The sequence below is a fragment of the Myxine glutinosa genome, chromosome 4 (genome assembly GCF_964187855.1).
Source record: "Myxine glutinosa chromosome 4, kmMyxGlut1.1, whole genome shotgun sequence".
Lineage (NCBI taxonomy): Eukaryota > Metazoa > Chordata > Myxini > Myxiniformes > Myxinidae > Myxine > Myxine glutinosa.
The window spans coordinates 25,199,435-25,219,221 of record NC_136264.1 but is presented as its reverse complement, the minus strand read 5'-3'; the positions used below and the strand labels follow the sequence as shown (position 1 = coordinate 25,219,221).

The 19,787-nt window shown below is 44.7% G+C and overlaps 1 protein-coding gene across 6 annotated transcripts in view; it reads right to left on the bottom strand.

Annotated features, from left to right (window-relative positions):
- Positions 1 to 19,787, bottom strand: part of LOC137424504 (pleckstrin homology domain-containing family G member 5) — a 143,020-nt gene that overhangs the window by 94,011 nt on the left and 29,222 nt on the right. For 2 of the 6 annotated variants that reach the window (XM_068112012.2, XM_068112016.2), the window contains 3 exons: positions 5,353 to 5,407; positions 4,999 to 5,090; positions 1,178 to 1,314 (listed from right to left, as the gene is read on the bottom strand). In XM_068112012.2, the coding sequence (XP_067968113.2) occupies positions 1,178 to 1,314; positions 4,999 to 5,090; positions 5,353 to 5,407 (284 nt within the window). Of the gene's footprint in view, positions 1 to 1,177; positions 1,315 to 4,998; positions 5,091 to 5,352; positions 5,494 to 6,025; positions 6,201 to 19,787 lie in introns of those variants that run through there. The other 4 variants (XM_068112015.2, XM_068112018.2, XM_068112013.2 and 1 more) reach the window with 4 other exon arrangements.

The window sequence follows — 19,787 nt, the reverse complement described above, 5'->3', positions numbered from 1 at the left end:
AAACCCATAAATATTTGTGGACGTTAAAGTCTTAACGTCGTTTCGGAGCTGAAAACAATATGGCGGCCTACGGCGGCCATTTTGTGACAGATCGGGTTGACATGCGATAGCAACCTACCTTGTGTGGTAAGAGTCTCACACACCAAGTTTGATCAAAATCCCTAAATATTTGTGGACGTTAAAGTCTTAACGTCGTTTCGGAGCTGAAAACAATATGGCGGCCTACGGCGGCCATTTTGTGACAGATCGGGTTGACATGCGATAGCAACCTACCTTGTGTGGTAAGAGTCTCACACACCAAGTTTGATCAAAACCCATAAATATTTGTGGACGTTAAAGTCTTAACGTCGTTTCGGAGCTGAAAACAATATGGCGGCCTACGGCGGCCATTTTGTGACAGATCGGGTTGACATGCGATACTAACCTACCTTGTGTGGTAAGAGTCTCACACACACCAAGTTTGATCAAAACCCATAAATATTTGTGGACGTTAAAGTCTTAACGTCGTTTCGGAGCTGAAAACAATATGACGGCCTATTGCGGCCATTTTGTGACGGATTGGGTTGGAATGCAATAGCAACCTACCTTGTGTGGTAAGGGTTAAACATTCTAAGTTTTATCAAAATCGGTTGATATTTGTGGACGCTCGAGTGTTAACGTCGTTTTCATGACCAAAAACAAAATGGTCGCCTAAGTCCGCCATTTTTCAACGGATCGGGCTGTAAATGTAATACCAACCTGGTCCTTGGGGATAAGGATGCTGCATGTCAAGTTTGATCAGAATCGGTTGGTATTTGTGGACGCTGGAGTGTTAACGTCGAAAAGTTAACGGACGACAGACGACGGACGCCGGAGGGTTTAGTATGTGAGGAACTGAACTGGACGGTTAACAAGGACAGAAGGCCAAATGTTATGCTTCGACTGAATATAAAATCATGATTTAATGCTGAATTATCAGTAGCAAATGACGAGTTTGAATAGAAATGACAAAGTACCAATACCATGTGAACACCAAATACCGGTTTAAAAGATATTGGCCGATCGCAGTTGGTGTGAATTTCATTCATTTCATTCATTCATCATATTTCATTCACAGTTGGTGCGACAGGAACAAATCATTCTCTTAATGGACCGTCACGTACATACTCGTCGTCCACCAGATCCAGGTGTTGCTCACCTCGCACTACCGCACGCTGACCTCGTAGTAGAAAGCAATCAAAGTCCAGTGGGAGTGGGGTGGAGGAACCATCAAGGAAAACCTCCAACTGTTCCATGTTCAGGTGCTTCCGGCACAACACCTGATTGAGAACGTCCCTGAAAAAAAAAATGTGTGAACGTGAAATTGGTGAGAAGGTCAGAGATAATTGTTACCAAATAAAGCTTTCACGAAGAAAGGGAAAACATCGACCTTCACCCAACGGTATTAACGAAATAATATTTCCTACGTCATACGATTCGGTTTATAGTTCCTGGTGAGGATGACACTTTAGCCTTATCCGCCGCATTTCCCGAACACGAAGGCCTCAACTACTGTGCATGATTCACACTTGACAAAATGTTCAGGCCGAGATTTCCAGTCAATTGGCACGTGGATTCGAGGGAGGGATTAACGCACAGAGGAATTGGAATGTTATAATGTCAATCTTACAATGGCAGGACCTTTTTTGTGCTAAACTATTGTATTCATTGTCATTACCCAAACATCCTGTGGGTCTAGCATAAATTTACAGATCAACTGTAAGTTATAGATGCGATCTACAGACTTGTGTAGACCAATTGATGTCATTCCCACACACCCCCCCCCCCCCCCTCCTCCCCAATCCCCACCGGGTTGTATATAAACAGCGCTTCCCTGGTGCAGCAGCTCGGTGGCTGAGTGGGTATAAAGCCTTCAACGGTACCGTCACTCCCTGTCCTGGATCCCATTCACATGGCTGCTCAGCAGAGTTTTCTAAACCCTGCGACTGAGTGTTGACCTGTCCAGGTGTAATTGTAGCCACTGGGAATCCACGACCTGTCAAGACAACCCTGACACTTTATCATGAGTATGGTCTCAACCACACGTTCCTCATCCCCACCCCCCCTCCCCCATATTTATTCCCTCTCAATCTCCTTCCTTTTCTCAATTCACCCATTCCTCTATCCTGCAACCTATCGGCCAGCAACCCTCTTATGGTTAAACTGCCAAAATCAAGACTCTCTGCTCACCTTCACTCTTTCATTCCCCTTTTCTCCCGCCTCTGCAACAAAGTCCCTCACTCTCTTCAATCCCACTCCTCCCTCCAGGTCTTTAAAACAGCTGTTCACCACCATCTCTCGTCTTCCCCCATCCATAACCTTGATCTTTTCTACCCCCGCTAATTCTCCCCAGGTCCACTGTTTTTGAAATACCGACTTCTTTCCTTGAAGTCCTTGCAGTGTCCATGTCTTTTATACCTCTCCCACCCCCACTCCCGCCTTCCCACGCTTCCTCGCCCCAAGCCCTCTCCCTCCCACAGATCTCCCGATGTCCCTGCTCTCAAATGTTGTGTTTGTGTGCTTCCCCATCTCTCCCCATCTTGTCTACCGCTCCCCTTATTATATGTTTTATGTGTCCGTTTGATTTTTTTTTTGTGTGATTAATGTTAGCTCTTTCACGAGCCTCGATCTTGTATACAAAAAAAAAAAAAAAAACCTCTTGTCTTCCCCCATCCAAAACCTTGATCTTTTCTACCCCCGTTAATTCACCCCAGATCCACTTTTTTGAAATACCGACTTCTTTCCTTGAAGTCCTAGCAGTGTCCATGTGTTTTATACCTCTCCCCTTCCCACGCCTCCTCCCCCCAAGCCCTCTCCCTCCCACAGATCTCCCGATGTCCCTGCTCTCAAATGTTGTACTTGTGTGCTTCTCTCTCTCCCCCCATCTTGTCTCCCGATCTTATGTTTTATTTGTCAGTTTGTCTTTTTGTGATTAATGTTAGCTCTTTCACGAGCCTCGATCTTGTATACAAAAAAAAAAACCCTCGATGTACAGTGTTTAGTAGATACGTGCCTCTTATATGCCACATTTCACAGCAGAAACTTTTTTTGAGAATGAACTTTTCTCTTCTGCATTAGTATATATATATATATATATATATATATATATATATATATATATATATATATATATATATATATATATATATATATATATATATATATATATATATATATATATATAGTTACGGACCGCGGATAAGATGTTGTGTTTGCCGAGCGGATGGCCCCGCGGCCGTACAGTTACCCCGACTAACCCGATTCCCGAACGTTGGCCGGATCGCGCCACAGATATTCAATAGGGAAAAGACTAAGGCGACACGGATGTGAAGAAGAAGCAGACAAAAAGGTTGGAAATACGAATATAATTTATTTGCTATTTACAGGCTCAAAAAAACCAAGGAGAAGGAAAGATAAGAAAATAATATACAGAAGATATTAGACACAGTGCAACGCTAGCTTATACAAACTTAATTAACCCAGGGACAGAACAAACAAAACAAACTCACGTACACAGGAAGGATGGAAAGGCAGGAGGTGGATGGCTGGAGGGAAAGGAAGGTCCAAGGATGCTGCAGCTCGATCGGCGCGTTTGGCAGCCGCCGTTCCTTCGCGGCTCCGCTCAAAACTGCCATCAAGGCCCCAAGTTGCTGTGTTGCTGCTGTGGCTGCCGCTGTTGCTGCTGAAGCTGCCACTGTTTGGACGTCGCGTGCTCTTTTCAGGACTCGTCTGCTCGTGCCGCTGTGGGGACGTCGCGTGCTTTGCCAGGACTCGTCTGACTCGTCTGGTCCAACCCCTCAACTCAACAACAACGCACGTCTCCCTGTCCAACAACCCTTTCTCTCTTGGTCCAACTTTGGCGAGCAAGGCGACGAATAGCAGGCTTTGTGCTTCCCTGGATATCCTCTTGCAGTACCTTGCGCGCGCGCGCTTTTTATAGCGCCTCCGGCGATCAAGCCGCCGGCCTTCAGGACACGCCCATCGGTGTGCTCACCTCGGCCCTGGTTGGTCGCGCGACCCTCTGGCTCCGCCCTTGATGACGACGGGCGGGCACGCCCTTCTTTCCCGACCCGAGCACATGTTCAATGGTGGTTTTGGAGGGGATGTAATTGGCAATCGAGGCTTGGCAATGATGAAAGGGGAAAGTGAAAGGAATCTACTCTATTTCACTTGGTGCAATGGAGTGTCATCTTAATGGAAGACAAGGCCTTACCCTAATACACATAATAAAGATATAACTATCAACCAGGGGGAAATCTATGATTGGCTGACGTGTATGCTTTATGGACTAATTATGGGACGCCCTTTGACCTTTACACAACACTGGAGGCAGGAGGGTCCAGAATCAAGCAATATTAATAAAACACACAATAAAAAAAATACAATCCTCATATCCACAACAATATATATATATATATATATATATATATATATATATATATATATATATATATATATATATATATATATATATATATATATATATATATATATAAATGTACATTTCCTAAATGTACATTTCCTAAATATACATTTCCTTCCACTGTAAATGGGTGATTCACGGAATCAGGCACCAGTTGAGACATTTTCCTTGGGAGCTTGTGGTTTTGGTTTGAAGTATCAACTTATGGAGCATGTTGTCACTTACCAACTGCTGACAACATGTAGTGACAAGTGACACGTCAAAACAGCAAAATCACTACCTTGAATCTCACCTTGAATCTTCCACGGTTGCAAGACAAGTCTTGGTTGAAATGTCTTCCTTTTACTTTATAACTTATGGCTTACGTATAAATCCGCTCCGTACGTCGGCCCAGAGACATCGTTGTGGCTTTACCTGCCGACATGTCACGAAGCACCGCATCATATGCCGCGCACCATTCGCAGGTGGACACATTTGTTCACACGGGATGAACTTTATTTCTCTACTTGAGATCCATGACTATGCGAGTTGTGTATGTCCAGCAAAGTTGTCCTCACCGGATGTGCTTGTGGCTCGCAACAGGAATCGCCTCTGCGGTGCGGTACCCGTCCACGTCGATTTGTAGCGTAAACCAATCTCTCTCTGGAACCTGAAGGGCAAGAGGCACACCTGCGGATTTCAAACTTCAGAACCAATGTGGATCTTCTTAACTACAAAGTTTTATTTACGATATTTTACTTGTCATTTGGCAAAACATCCAAGATGGATAAGCAAATAGGATGGGAAGGCAGCACACAATGAGCAACTGTAATCAGCAAGCTGAAGCACGCACCGTGCACATAGGTATGTATACCTGTGTGCTGGTGTGGGATGGAGGTTACAAACAGGAGAAGCAGAGACAACAATCTCACATGGGTAAAGTAGCGTGGAACTCCCTTTTTTACCTTCATGTCTTCCATCTTCTCGCTGGGAGGGCAACAAGGAAAAGAAAACCCTCCATCAAGAAGCGCGCAAGCTTCACTTAGCCTCTACTTCTTGATTCTTCCTTGTAAAACCTTTTAACTGGAAAAAGCCACTTCCTGTTGCCATGCAAACACCTTTTGTACTATTGCTCCTCCCACTCTATCTCACTCTCCTTCTGCTGTTTCTGCTTTGTATATATATATATATATATGGACTTCCCATTTATTTAATATTCCACCTCAAATCACAGAAATTCATCTCCATTCCCCTTTTACAAATCCACAATCCTAATCCAGGTATAATGCCATATATTTATTGCAGCAGAAGTTCTAACTTATAGTTTCCCGGTCTGAGTGCTTGTTTCATGGAGTATTATGCAGGGTTCTACAACTTTTAAGTTTGAATCCCATCTATGATTGTAAATTCCTGCCCTAACTTTAGTCGAACGTCAAGCCTGGCCAGCCGGTTCGTGAAAGACTTGGGCCAAAACTCCCCCCGGCCAACCCGCAAGAACGTGGGAATAAGTGTGCCCGTTGAAGAGGAAGATTCTACTCGAGCTTCTTCTTCTTCTTTAACGGCGCCAATTGCACGTATTCAGGGTGCCGACCGCAACTCACTCACTCTTCGCGAAAGACGCTGTTGGGACCTTGCTAGCAGACGGGACACTCGGCTTAATGTCCACCCGAGGACGAAGAGCCCCAATTATCCTGGTCTTGTCCCGAGTTGTCGGGTTCGATGACGCATTGCCGCACGTAGCCTTTTGGTGTTCAACACCTGATGACGTCACAGCCTCACTGGCGTGGCTCAGAACACGCAAGCGGAGAAAATCACCGATAGGCCGACAAGTTGCCTCGACTTTGGACACAAATACTGCTAAGGATACATTCTACTCTGTCGTAAATACCTCAGGACAACGGTCAACTTTCCCGCGTTAGTCTCCATTATGGTTTTATTGAACTCGATCATCGATGCAAAGTGCGGCGGTGTGACTACAACAAAACGTGTCTTTTATCGCTTCAATATATATTTTGAACAACTTTTAGCGTCTTCATTTTATTCAAAATCATTACATTGTGACTAGAAACCAACGCACTGAACGCGGCAACTCTTATACAGCACCCACTGATTATGGCGGGAAAGTGTAAAGTATGAGGGGGTTGATTGAGCGTGAAGATTGAAAATGAAGAAAAATATGTTAGACAATTTATTTTTTAACAGTGATTAAATATGAGATATAATGTATAACCCATTAAGCGTTTGATACTTTATTTTACCTGAGAATCGCGACGTCAGCCCACGTACGACCAGGTGAGTACAATCACTGAAGCACCACCAAGAGGTCATCGAGTTCGGCTGCTTTATCTCTCCGTGATTTCGCACTCTTTGGTGTAGCAACCTTTCACGATGTTCTTCCTGTGCGAACTTCGGGAATTAAAATATTACCTGCGACGCGTCGCAGATCTCCCTCCATTTGGAGCGAGTGTCAGGGCGTTATGTTCACCTTTGGAAGAAATCATCAAATTTGGCACAGGTGATCTTTGATATGGTACTAATCAAATCCTGATATAGGACACACATTTTGAGATTCGTTAACACCCCCTAATTAACATAAATTCAAAATGGCCGCCATCGATTATAGGCTAAAACCCAATATGGTCATATCTCAACTAATAATATGCCGATTCTGATACGTTGTTATATATTATAATAGTTTTGGGTATGCCCGATTAATTGTAGAGGTTTTCATCATCATCCAAGGTCAAGGTCTCGAGTAAAGGTCAAGGTCACGGTCATAGGTTTTTGATTTTCTGCTGCTCTTCTGCTCCAATCGGTTCATCTGATCATTTCCTTGTTAAAGCGGACATCTCTGGCCATTCTCAGAGAGCCGCCTCAGCGCCGACGAGTCTGGCATTTCACTCAGGCCAACTGGCACGGTCTTCAAGCAGCCATCAATCATCTGGACTGGTCTCCCATCTTTACTGCCTCTGACATCAACTCATCCTGGGAATTCTTCCAAAGTAAATCGCTCTCTCTCTCATGCACAGATTTATCCCATCTCGTCTTCAGTTGTCATACCCTTCCTCCAGTCCATGGTACACGGAATCTTGTGGTGAGGCAGTTGCCCTAAATCAACTTGCCTTCACCTCATGGAAGGCAAATCCAACTGAAGGTAATCTCAGTTCCTTCCACCAAGCTTGGAACAAGTGTGTGTCTACCCTCAGGAGAGCCAGGAAGCACTATCTCTCTACTCTCATGGAAGAAATTGGCGTATGGAAAGTGGAGCACAAGGCCAGAGCTCACAACCGCATTATGCCACCTGATGGAAAGGCCTCTCACAATGTCTTCAGAGGATATCAGTCATTGAGAGTTTTGTCGTCTTACTATGTGTCCTGCCCTCTGACGGAAGTCAACCAAGCACGCCAGCAGATATTCGCTCAGTCATCTCACATGTTTGAGTGCTGTTACGGATTCGTCACTTCCGTTGTTGTGGTTTTCATCCACTGTAAACATTTTTGATTCCATGTACTATTATTGTTGTCCTTTGGGGGAAATAGAGATTACTATTTTCAAAAGGTAAAAAAAGTTAATGTTTTAAATGAAACCGGAACCGGACGACAACGAAGAGGAAGAAGAGGAAGAGGAGGAAGAGAAGGCGGAGCGAGTGAGTCGGACAAGAAGCGGAGCTGCTTCGAGGTCTGGAGCGAACGATTGGCGAACGAGGGTCACGAGTGAACTTTGGGTTTCCCGGGAAAGGCATTCCTGCGACAGAGTTGTTATCGCTGTGACAGATAAACCTGCGTGACAGGTTTTGTGGTTGATTCCGACGAGAATCATCGGAGTGCCGTTACGCCACGAGAACGGGCCGTCGGCCATTTTGACTCGCGTGCTTTGCGCATCGCTCAAGGTTTTTCACTTCGCTTCAACCATTTTCACCACATTCAGACGTTAATCTGGTGTGCGTGTGTAACGTGGCTTTTGAGTGGGAAATCTGCGGTTCGCCGATTTGGAGCCGTGGAACGTCCATACCTGAGGGTGTGATTTCCCAGTCGCCTTGAGGGCACCTTTGCGCAGCTTTGGCAGCGGGACTGTGACTGTCATCCGAATGGGATTCTGGTCTCGATTGGACATCGTTCTGACGATTACTGGAGCAGATCGACTTTGGCTTGATGCCGGAATAGAGACATTGGGAATGTTCTTCTTTTCGCTGACTTGGAGCACAGTGTTATATTGTACGAACCTGATGGTACCATCGTAGGAAATATATATTGGTTGTACAATTGATTACTATTGTTGTTGTACTGTTATTCTTGTGTGATCTTAATACAATGCTTGTTTGTTGGTAACAATTGGTGAGGTTTCACCATTGATCTTTGACATACAGAATAACACATCTTTCTGCCATGACTCCTCTCGGGGCTCGGAGCTACACCGTGACCGGGGTTTGGGCAGGGCGTAACAGTACCTGCCACCAACTATGGAGCCCTGATGGAGCATGTCAAGGAGTGACCTATCAAGCTGGATACGTGGGGGGAGCAATCTCTCGTGGCCGAACAAGTCTTGCTGAGCCCAGGCTCCTGGGGGTGTGTTGAGTCTAAGTCTGGTTGGGTGCCTTTCTGGACTCCCCTCCCTCGAGCAGCGAATGCCCTAAAAGAGCTGGTCAGTTGCGGATGCACTACAAGCTCCTGCTACAGGAAGGTGCTCCTGCTACAAGAAGGGCCTTGTGTGCACAGCCAGATGCAAATGTGGAGGAAGCTGTTGTGGTTGCCCTGGTCCTCCGACACCAACTCCCGACGAACACCATACTACCCGCTTAATTGAGTCATGTCGTATCTAATATGTTGCTCCACGCCTGATATGATTGTTCTAGCTATAGATATGATTGACTTTGCCCACCTCCAATTCAATAGTGGGCTTCCTATGGTAAAAAGAAGAAAAAAAGAAGCTAGTTCCTGATGCTATTTTCTGTCATTTCGGGTTGCATGACCTTGAATAAACTTGTGGTTGATCTCAAAAGGTGCGCCATTGAATGCTGATGTTGATAGACTCGACATTCATGATTCTGACACGATCGGTTTGAACTTTATTAACAATATACGGATTGTGCTGCACTTAGAGGTCAATACCTTGACCTTCTGGACTTGACCTTGACATCATGGAGACAAAAGGAGGCATTTCTTTTAGTGTAGCATGATCTGATCTCATGCAATACATCTAACAAGATAAATAGCTCCAAGGTCAGTTTTATTGGTAAACTATAGCTATTCCAGGGTAAAAACTTTTGACCTTGACCTTTATCTTTTGACCTTGGATGATGAAGACCTCTACAATTTTGATCGGGCATACCCAAAACGATCATAATGTACAACAAAATCAACAGAATCGGCCTATTATTACTTGAGATATGACCATATTGGGTTTTAGCCTCGATCGACGGTGGCCATTTTGGATTTATGTTAATTAGGGGGTGTTAACGAATCCTAAAATGTATGTCCCATATCAGGATTTAATTGGTACCTATCAAAGGTCACCTGTGTCAAATTTCATTTCTTCCAAAGGTGAACATTCCAAACCCTAAGACAGCTGGCTAAAGAGCTTGGCGTTTCGGTTGTTGGGGTCGATATTTCAACTCTGCACCCATTGGTTGGCCAGCTGCCGGACCACACCCACATCTGTCGCTTGACTCCTCCCACCATAGCAACGAGATGAAATGATATGGCCACGATCTTGGTTTTCTGGTGCACAAATACATTAGACGGTAGACCTGTAGGCGTAGGCCTCTGTTGATTATACAATACCCGAGTTTGTTGCGTCAGTTTTCCTTTGGCTTTGCTTGGATCGAGTGTTATTTTTTCGATGACACCAAAAATCTAATATATGATCTAATATGTCGAATAATAGTGAGGTTTAATCAAACCTGTCATAATGCACGGTAATCAAGCGTTACGTTACTCAAACTACAAAAAAATAGCGTTACGTAATTTTTGAACAGTGCCATATTGGGGTTAAACAATATGTGACCATGTGACGAATCAGCTCGTTCTGATATAACCGTGGTGAGGGTGACATGGATAAGAGAAGTCAAGTTAAATTTTCAATAGCGCATTCAACGTGTGTTTCCCAATCATCCCGTTACCGGATTTTGTCACAGGTTGTGACCACAGTGCGGTCAATCTTGTTATTTCACATTTGGTTGTTGTTTTCTTTCGGAAACAGTGAATTCATTAATACTGCTCTTACTTCTCTGATGTTTGTCTGTCTACTGTATTCAGCTTGTCCTAATGGCCGCCTCCTGTCTGTCTGGGAGTCAGCAAACATCACTCTCCTCCACAAGGGTGCAAAAACAGATCCTGTCAACTGCAGACCGGTAAGATGATTTACAATTACAAGCAAAGTCATGGAATCCATCATTGCTGCTGACATCAGCCCCATTATGTGTAGAAGGCTCATGGAGGAGATTGTACAGACATCATATGCAGAACTATAAGGACACTCGGTGGAGCAGGTACCTCCACCAAGCTGAACAGTTTACGTTTTGTATCCCACTGATAGGCCAGATCCCAAAATCGAATCAGCTCGTTCATGTTACCTGACCAACTCACCCACCTAGTTTTGTCATAATCTACCCACAACCTTTTGAGATATCCTGTTCTATATCGTTTTGGCCCTATAATCTCTCAATGGTGAAGAATCAAAACAAAAAAAAACTCTTGGATCCAGATTCGGATTTGGATCTTCACCAACATCTAATCAATTCGTCCTTGTCACACACCCAAGCTGTGTTCCAAATTTTGTTCCGAATGAATCCATAACTTTTTGAGATATCCTGCTCACAGACAAACAAACAGACGGTGGTGAAAACAGGACCCCTGGCCACCTTTGGTGGTGAAGGAGACATCAATATACAATGAAGAAAACACAGTTATGGGATTAAACCATCACGAGCTATATGTGCCGAGAAAAGAAATGCCAAACTGACTCTAATTGCAACCACAACGCTTTCACATTGACGTTGATATTTGTATTATCACATTGGCGACTATCTGTTTATTACATACACAAAATGATGGAATTTTTGACACCATCTCACCTCCTTCCCAAAGGCATCTTCTCCCTTTTCCCATCCTCACTTCCCTGCTATATCCTATCATCTTCTTTTCCAAATGTATTTCCATAATTATGTCAAGCTTGATTTGACCTTGTCATTTCATGTCACACATTTATAGCATTTTGATCTCTGTCTCTCTCATGTAGAGTGACGTCATCGTCTTCCATTAAGGATTTGAGGAACTGCATATGTAATTTGAAACATTTCCCTTATTATCCCGAAAGACGAAAAAGGAAGCGAGAAAAAAAAAATTAGAAGAACACGGCTTGCCCCAAATAACATACTGAAGGCCTAACGAGAAACGTAAGAATTCGTAATCGTTGTGTATTACGTAAGCACAAAGTGGGCCAACCATATCAGGTATAGTGGTAAGAGGACATTGCAGAAGTGGAGATTCCAGGTAACCGGCGGATATCTAACAATAAAGGTCATTTTGTAACATCAGAGGAAATGAGAGAGAGAGTGGAACAACAGAACACATCCCGGCAATTGATTTTAAAAAACATAAAAAACGGTTAAAATGAAGAATTTGTGTAAGGGTTGCCTGGAAACGGAATCAAATGCCATTGCCGTAACAATGTTGAAACTAGGTCGGGTTATAGGTTGACGTGGCAATTCATATTTTTAGCCCGTCTCCTGCTGCACAGTGGTTTTGCAATCACTTCTGTGCGTGTGTCTGTCCGGGCCGTTACTTTTTTTTTACCATTTGAGTTTTGTCATCAAATTTTCAACAAAGCTTTATTATGAGAATATGGAGAAGACAAATTAATAATTTGGTCAAAAGGTCAAAGGTCAGCGTCAAATAAAATCATCAATTTTCATTCGATTGACCTGAAATTTTAAGAACTAGCAACGGTACCCACCCTATGGGTGGGGCTTAAATTGGGAAGCCCAAATGATAAGGCAAAATATCAGAAATTGAAGGCTTTTTTTATTTTAAACGATTCATATAAACATCTGTTGAATCACATCACACGCAAATCATCAAAATCTAAACAGTACATGGCGCCCATTTTGAAAAAAGATTGAATTCTGCAAAACGGAAGCGGCCGCTACACGTTTTTCTCAGTCGCACGTTTATGTGTGAAGAGTGCGCGCCGAATCTGTAACACGGAAGCAGCCGCGACACCTGTTTCTCAGTCGCTTTGCACACGCTGCCATGTTACTTCGGAGCCGCATGTTTATATAGGAAGAGTTCGTCAGGAGTCGATCTACTCTCCACTGGTACGTAGAATAAACAGTATTTGTAGAATTTCAACAAAAAGCCACATCACTGTTCATATCGGTGAATATTAGTCCATCGTGTTTGGAAAAACTGGAAAATTTGGAAAAACAATATAGCTTATTTTACTCCCAGGGGTCCCAGGAATACCCTCCCAAAATATCGTTGCGATCGATTGAGCCGTTTTTGCGGTACCTTCAAACGGACAGATGGACATTTGGTGAATTATAGTAAGATTTGCATATTGGGTCACAGAGTTGGTTCACTAATCAAACGCTAGAAGCAGATTACATTTTTAGATCTAAAGCTGAAATGTCAAGGCTGCATAAAATCATAAATTTTCATTTTGTATTTGTTTAAAAACTGTTTTCGTTCATTTTGAGCTCATTGAAGAAGATGTCTGAATACAAACGGACGTGGATGGGCTTTGCATTTTCAGATGCTTTCAGTCTTTATATTTGTTAATTGGGCCTTTCTGCTTTGAGGCTGGCCAAATAGTGATATATATACAGAGAAAACAGAAACCCCGGGCAAATTTTGAAGAACGATACATGCTACAAACAACCAAGTTAATTTTTGTTTTTTGGTGCAAAGCAAAACATGATTACTCGTTAAACAGTCTAATCAGTCTCATATACATAAAACAGATCCGTTCAAATGTTAAAACTGCACTCTGAAACTCCGACACACAGTTCTGCATGTTTCAGTCATTAAGGCAGCAGTCTCATTATGGATGAATTGTTTCAAGTCTCTAAGGGTCGTAGGATTCCTCACATACACTTTGTGCTTGAGGAAACCCCAAAGGAAGAAATCACAAGGTGTTGTTAAATCACAAAACCGCGGCCATTCAACCGGACCACGACGGCCAATCCATTTGTCTGTAAAGTTCAAATCAAGGGCCTGGCGTACACTGGTAGCATAATGAGCAGGTGCACCATCATGCATGAACCACATTTGGCCATCTTTGAGTGCAAATACATGCTGCTCCAACATTAGAAGGTAATTTGCAGCATTCACATTTTCTTCGAAACATATTGGTCCAACAATGCCTCCAGAAGAAATGCCTGCGCAGACGGACACACCAGCTTGATACTGGATGTTGTGCTCAACAGTAAATCGTGGGTCGTCTCCTGCCCATATCACGCTGTTATGACGATTCACAGAACCAGATAAAGTAAACTTGGATTCATCTGACCACAACAGCCTGTTCTGCAAATCATTGTCCATATGCATTAACCCAAGCAATGTCTCACATGCCTCAACGCACCTGTCAAAATCATCCTCAGATAGTTGGTGAATTAATCTGGGTATGGATGGTTTCGCATTAAGGTATTTTATTATTCTTCGAATTGATGATCGGTTTATGTTAGTGACGTTTGATAAACGCCGAGTTGATAATGGTGTATTACTGCTGAGTTGTTGAATGACCACTCTGCTTTCCTCAGTTCGAACAGTACGAGGCGTACCTGGTGACTGTTTTGGAAGAATGCTGCCGGTTTCATCAAACTGCCTGTTTACTCTGCCGATGGTTCTTCTGTTAATTGCGTCGGCGCCACATTCTTTGACAAGTTGTCTGTGAACTTCAGCCGAATTTCCAGAAACAGAATACAAGCGTACAGCGCAAATTTTCTGTCTCACGACATCCTCCATCATATTAGGGCATCTAATTCACAATGAACTGAACTAATGCAAAGAGAAACGCGTGCAGCACAGTGAGGGAGGCTCACCCTGATCAATATCATGTGATGCACCTCACCCTGTTGCGTATCACGTGATGCCTGTGCGTGTTGAAGCGGTCACATCCATTTACGAGTAATCATGTTTTGTTTTGCACCAAAGAACAATAATAAACTTAGTTGTTTGTTGCAGGTATTGTTCTTCAAAATGTTCCCAGGGTTTTTGGACTGCTCTTATATATATATATATATATATATATATATATATATATATATATACTCTATATATATATATATTTCTACACTACATGACCAAAGGTATGCGGACCGCATACATATATATATATATATATATATATATATATATATACATATATATATATATATATATACATATATATATACATATACATATATATATATATACATATATATATACATATACATATATATATATATATATATACATATATATATATATATATATACATATATATATATATATATATATACATATATATATATATATATATACATATATATATATATATATATACATATATATATATATATACATATATATATATATATATATACATATATATATATATATATATACATATATATATATATATATATACATATATATATATATATATATATACATATATATATATATATATATATATATACATATATATATATATATATATATATACATATTGTTACGGGTCGCGGACAGATGTTATATTGACCGAGCGGTGGTGTATTACCGCGACCGTTACAGGATCCCTGACTCACCCGATTCACCCAGAACTTTGGCCGTATCGCACCGCAGCTGCTCAATGAGGGAAAAGACAAAAACGACGAATGCAAAGAGGAAAAGGAATAAAACGAGAAGACGGACAGAAGAGTAATTGGGTTTATTGTACACACACAAGCAAAAAGGAGCAACCAAGTTTATTTACAACACATAAGACGCAGGTGACACAGTGTAAATACTAGCTTATACAGACTTAATTAACCCAGGGACAGAACAAACAAAACAAACTCATGTACACAAGAAGGGTGGAAAGGCAGGAGGTGGATGGCTGGAGGGAGAGGGAGGTCCAAGGGGGTCCCGCAGCACAACCGGCGCGTTTAGCAGCCGCCGTTCAGGCCAGGCCCCACGCTGCTGTTTTGGCTGCTGTGTACGTCGCGTGCTTTGCCAGGCCTTGTCCGACTCGTCTGGTCCAAACCCTCCACTCGTTCTTGGTCCACTCACTCTTTACCACCGACTCCTCACCGCAACCAACACAACCAACTGACCACCGACTCCACTGCCTGACTCCTCACGACTCTCTTGGCGACCAACTCTCCACTGACTAACTCTTCACGGACCCTCTACTGGCAACCGACTCACTCTTCACTTCCTGCGTGCGCGCCTTTATAACGCCTCCGGCGATTAAGCCGCCGGCCTTTAGGACACGCCCATCGGGGTGCTCACCTCGGCCCTGGTTGGTCATGCGACCCTCTGGCTCCGCCCTTGATGACGACGGGCGGGCACGCCTTTCTTCTCCGACCCGAGCGCTTGTGGTCAATGGCGGTTATTGGAGGGGAGGTAATTTGGCAATCGAGGCTCGGCAATGACCAGAGGGGATGTAAAAGGGAATGGAGATTTTGGGGATGGGAAGGAAAGGGGATCTATTCTCTTTCACTGGTGCAATGGAGTACTTCAATTAATGGGAGACACAGCCTTACCCTAAAACACAGAATAAGAGATAACTATCAACAGGGGTATTCTATTATTTGGCTGATGTGTATGCTTGTGGACTAATTATGGGATGCCCTTTCACCTTTACACAGCTCCGGAGGTAGGGGGGCGCAGAATAAACAATAATAATAATAGTACAGCACACAATCAAAAAATATACAGTCCTCATCTCCGCAACACTGCACCCTCCTCCTCTTAGGCACGTCCCGGGCCTACAACTTTTATTTTTAGTGTGACACGTAGGTGTAGTTCCCTCTACTTTTAACCTGACCCTGAGTGCGACAGTTTTTAAAACATAAATAAATGTGTCCCGCTGCTCCATTGCACCCTGCCTAACAGACTTACGCCCACAGTTAACCGAATCGCGGAATGGTCTTCAAACTATACACTGACGGTGGGAAGCATTATTTACAATTGACGCTACTTTTATTTACAAGACTAACCCAGGACCTGTGATTGTTCTTTCTGGGGGGGAGACAGTCTGCTCTGCATCAATGCACCATTAAAGCACCCAAAAACGCACCAAAGCACCCTCAAGCACCAATCGGTGCACAGTCATCACTGTTCATGAATAAAAATAAATCAACAACCCCTAACCCTGCAGGTGATCTCTTGCTCTTCGGCTCCCTCTGCTGGCTATTATTATCTCTTCCAGTTGTTGTCATTTTCTTTGCTTTTCTTACTGGCGGCCTATTTGCAATAAAGTGTGCCCCATGTGTCCTTTTTATTTGATTTTATTTATGGCCCACAGGGCCGACTAGTGTGGTTCACCTGTGGGGCATCGGTGCCCTGTGGCCAAGGTCCGCCAGCAAGATTTCGGGCCCTCATGGCCGGTTCCAGCAGAGGGGCCATGCCCCAACCCATGGGGTCCATAAGTGGTGCTCGGCCACAGACATGTGGTCCATAATGTGGTGCATCGATGCAGACAGCTGGTTCTGGGAATTTCGGGCGCACAATGGCCGACCCACGCACGCTCCCCTCGGCACCCAGTGGCGCACAGGTCATGTGGGAGACAAAAGGGGTAAAAGACAATTGAGCGAGGGGTAAGGTCACAAGGGTACACATCAATAAGGCAATGCAAGGCGAAATGCATACGGAGGGCGAAGTGAGAAAGCTCGTCCCTACCGTACGTCACCCCCCTGTCACCTACCCTACCCTTGCCCTTACCCCATATGTACAAAAATCTACACATTTACAAATTCGTCACTACTGTCACGTCTTCCCCATATTTCCCCTATACCAAATTCGTCGCCACAATCCCTCTACTTCAAAATTTGCCATCACCCAATTCGTCATCAATCCTCATAAGGAGGGAGAGATGGAATTACGCACAATTTCACACCCACGTCATGATGCGTCTCACAATCCAAACATTTGCACAGTAAAAATAATTAAACATGGCATGGTGCGGAGTACCTGTCACCTCAGGTGAGTGGATGCAGATGGTGCGAGGAGATCCTTCATCCTAACTATCCTCTAAATGATTTTAACACACTTTACACTACCCGGGGTCTTTCCCTGCCAATCCATTGGCCACTTACACTATTGGTTCTAAAAACCAAATTCCCATTGACCAAACTGTGGTGCTTCTCAATTTGGGGTCTCACTCCCCCGATTCATCTCCCGGTGCCCTCGCACAATTTCTGGGCTGCGACGTGTAGCTCTCCCAGCAGGTCTACCCACCTGCACACCTCCACCACTGCAGTTGCCACCCGAGCTTACCTAGCTCCTCACCCTAACCTAACTAACTGGGGAAGGCCCTCTCCTGGCTCTGTCACCCCTTGGTGCCCTCTGGCACTGGGCTACCCGGGTCCGTCCTCCGGATCCTCGGGCCCCATCCACAACTACCGGCTCCCAGAGCCCACCTGCGGCCTCACCTGGCCGACATCCTCACAGTGGTGGAGTGCCCAAACCAACTACACACACTAACAGGCTACACGCCCAGCCATTTCCACAACACTAATGCACCCATCCAAAGACCATTCTTTCACCCGCACCACAGATGCCAATATCCAACCACAATTTACCTGTACCCTCTACCTAACACTTACACTACCCGCCCCGGGTATCCGTGATGGGGGTCCACTCTTCCCCCATTCACACCTTCGCACCATCCACTCCACTCCACAATTTCCACCATACTCACTCCACGACCATCCATTCCAATACTCCATACCATTTATTCCATACACCTGTCCTCCATTCACCTGTCGTTGCACACCTGTGCAATCATACCTGGTGCCACCTGCACCCTCCTCCTCTTCCTGGACCATTTGGTCAACACAACACGCAATCACCACTACTCCCTCATACACTGCTCCACACACCTGTTCAGTTGCACACCTGTGCAATCACACCTGTTCAATCACACCTGTTCAATTCTCAACACACACGGCATCATCTCAGCTAACTACTCCCCTCTGAAACTTGCGCTTCCCAGTCATCCCTTTAAACTATTGCGCTCCCTCGTCATTATCATCCACACTAAACTACCTGCGTCCCCACTACAGGTATCAGTCACTAACTAATCTTAACGTCACCTAATGTCATCTTCGCTAGATCCCTAACAATATATATCCTAACCCACCCGGGCTAGTTTTCACTGCCATCAACCCCATAAACTATTGCGCATTTGCCCCACGTCTGTGAGGGATGGTGGATTTGCCATCCCACCACATCGGGGGTCTCTCACTATAAATTTTGTTCGTCCAAATTCAATAAATCAAAAATTTTCCATTTACTGCCAATTCTACCCACTATTATAAATTTCGTATCAAATCACTACCATCATCATCACAGTCCGCTATATCCTAGCCTCGGTGCGTCATGACCTCATTAAACTCGGTTCGTAAAGCCGAGCAATGAATTCGGGTGGTTTGGTCGCCTGCAGGTTGAATCCGTCCGGCTTTCGGTTCAAGGGAGGTGGTTTGGTTGGACCGAGGTTCCACGCACCATCTCGGCGCGGCACCTTGCGGTCCCGGGCCCGATGGCTCAATCTCCCTCGGTCGGAACCCCGTCCCCACGAGGGGGCACCGTTCCGCTTCCTCCCACTCGCCCTCGAACCGGACCGGTCGCCTCGCCCGACAACGCCCGGACTCGACCGTGCGGGGCGGGGCCAAGCCCGAATCGGCAACGACGCTTCGAAGAGAAGCGACGCAGCATCAACCCGCGCCGGGCCTCGCACCCAACAAAGCACCCCGCGCCCCGAGTGCTCGCATCGGCTATCCGTCGCCCTAACCACTAACCCGGTTACCGTCGATGCTTTACTTGCATGCTCACACGCATACGTTACCCCTTTCACCCTCACAAAACCTGGCGTTCCAACGCCGTCCGTACATTCCACCAACGCTCTCTCTGTTACACACCACACCTCTCGCGCACACTCTTGCGCACACTTCGGTCCACACCTCTCCTCCGTTACGTCCTCCGTAACACTCACCATGGGCGTGCACTCTTGCATCCCCCCACTAACGCGCTCGGATGGGCTCTCCCACACTCGCGCCATGACCAATTCAGGTGTGCTTTCTCGCACACGTTCCACCACCACCTTACTCTCCGTGTCACACTTCGTACACCCCGACGTGCATTCTCGCTCGCACTCGGTTTCACACTCGCGCTCCGATGTG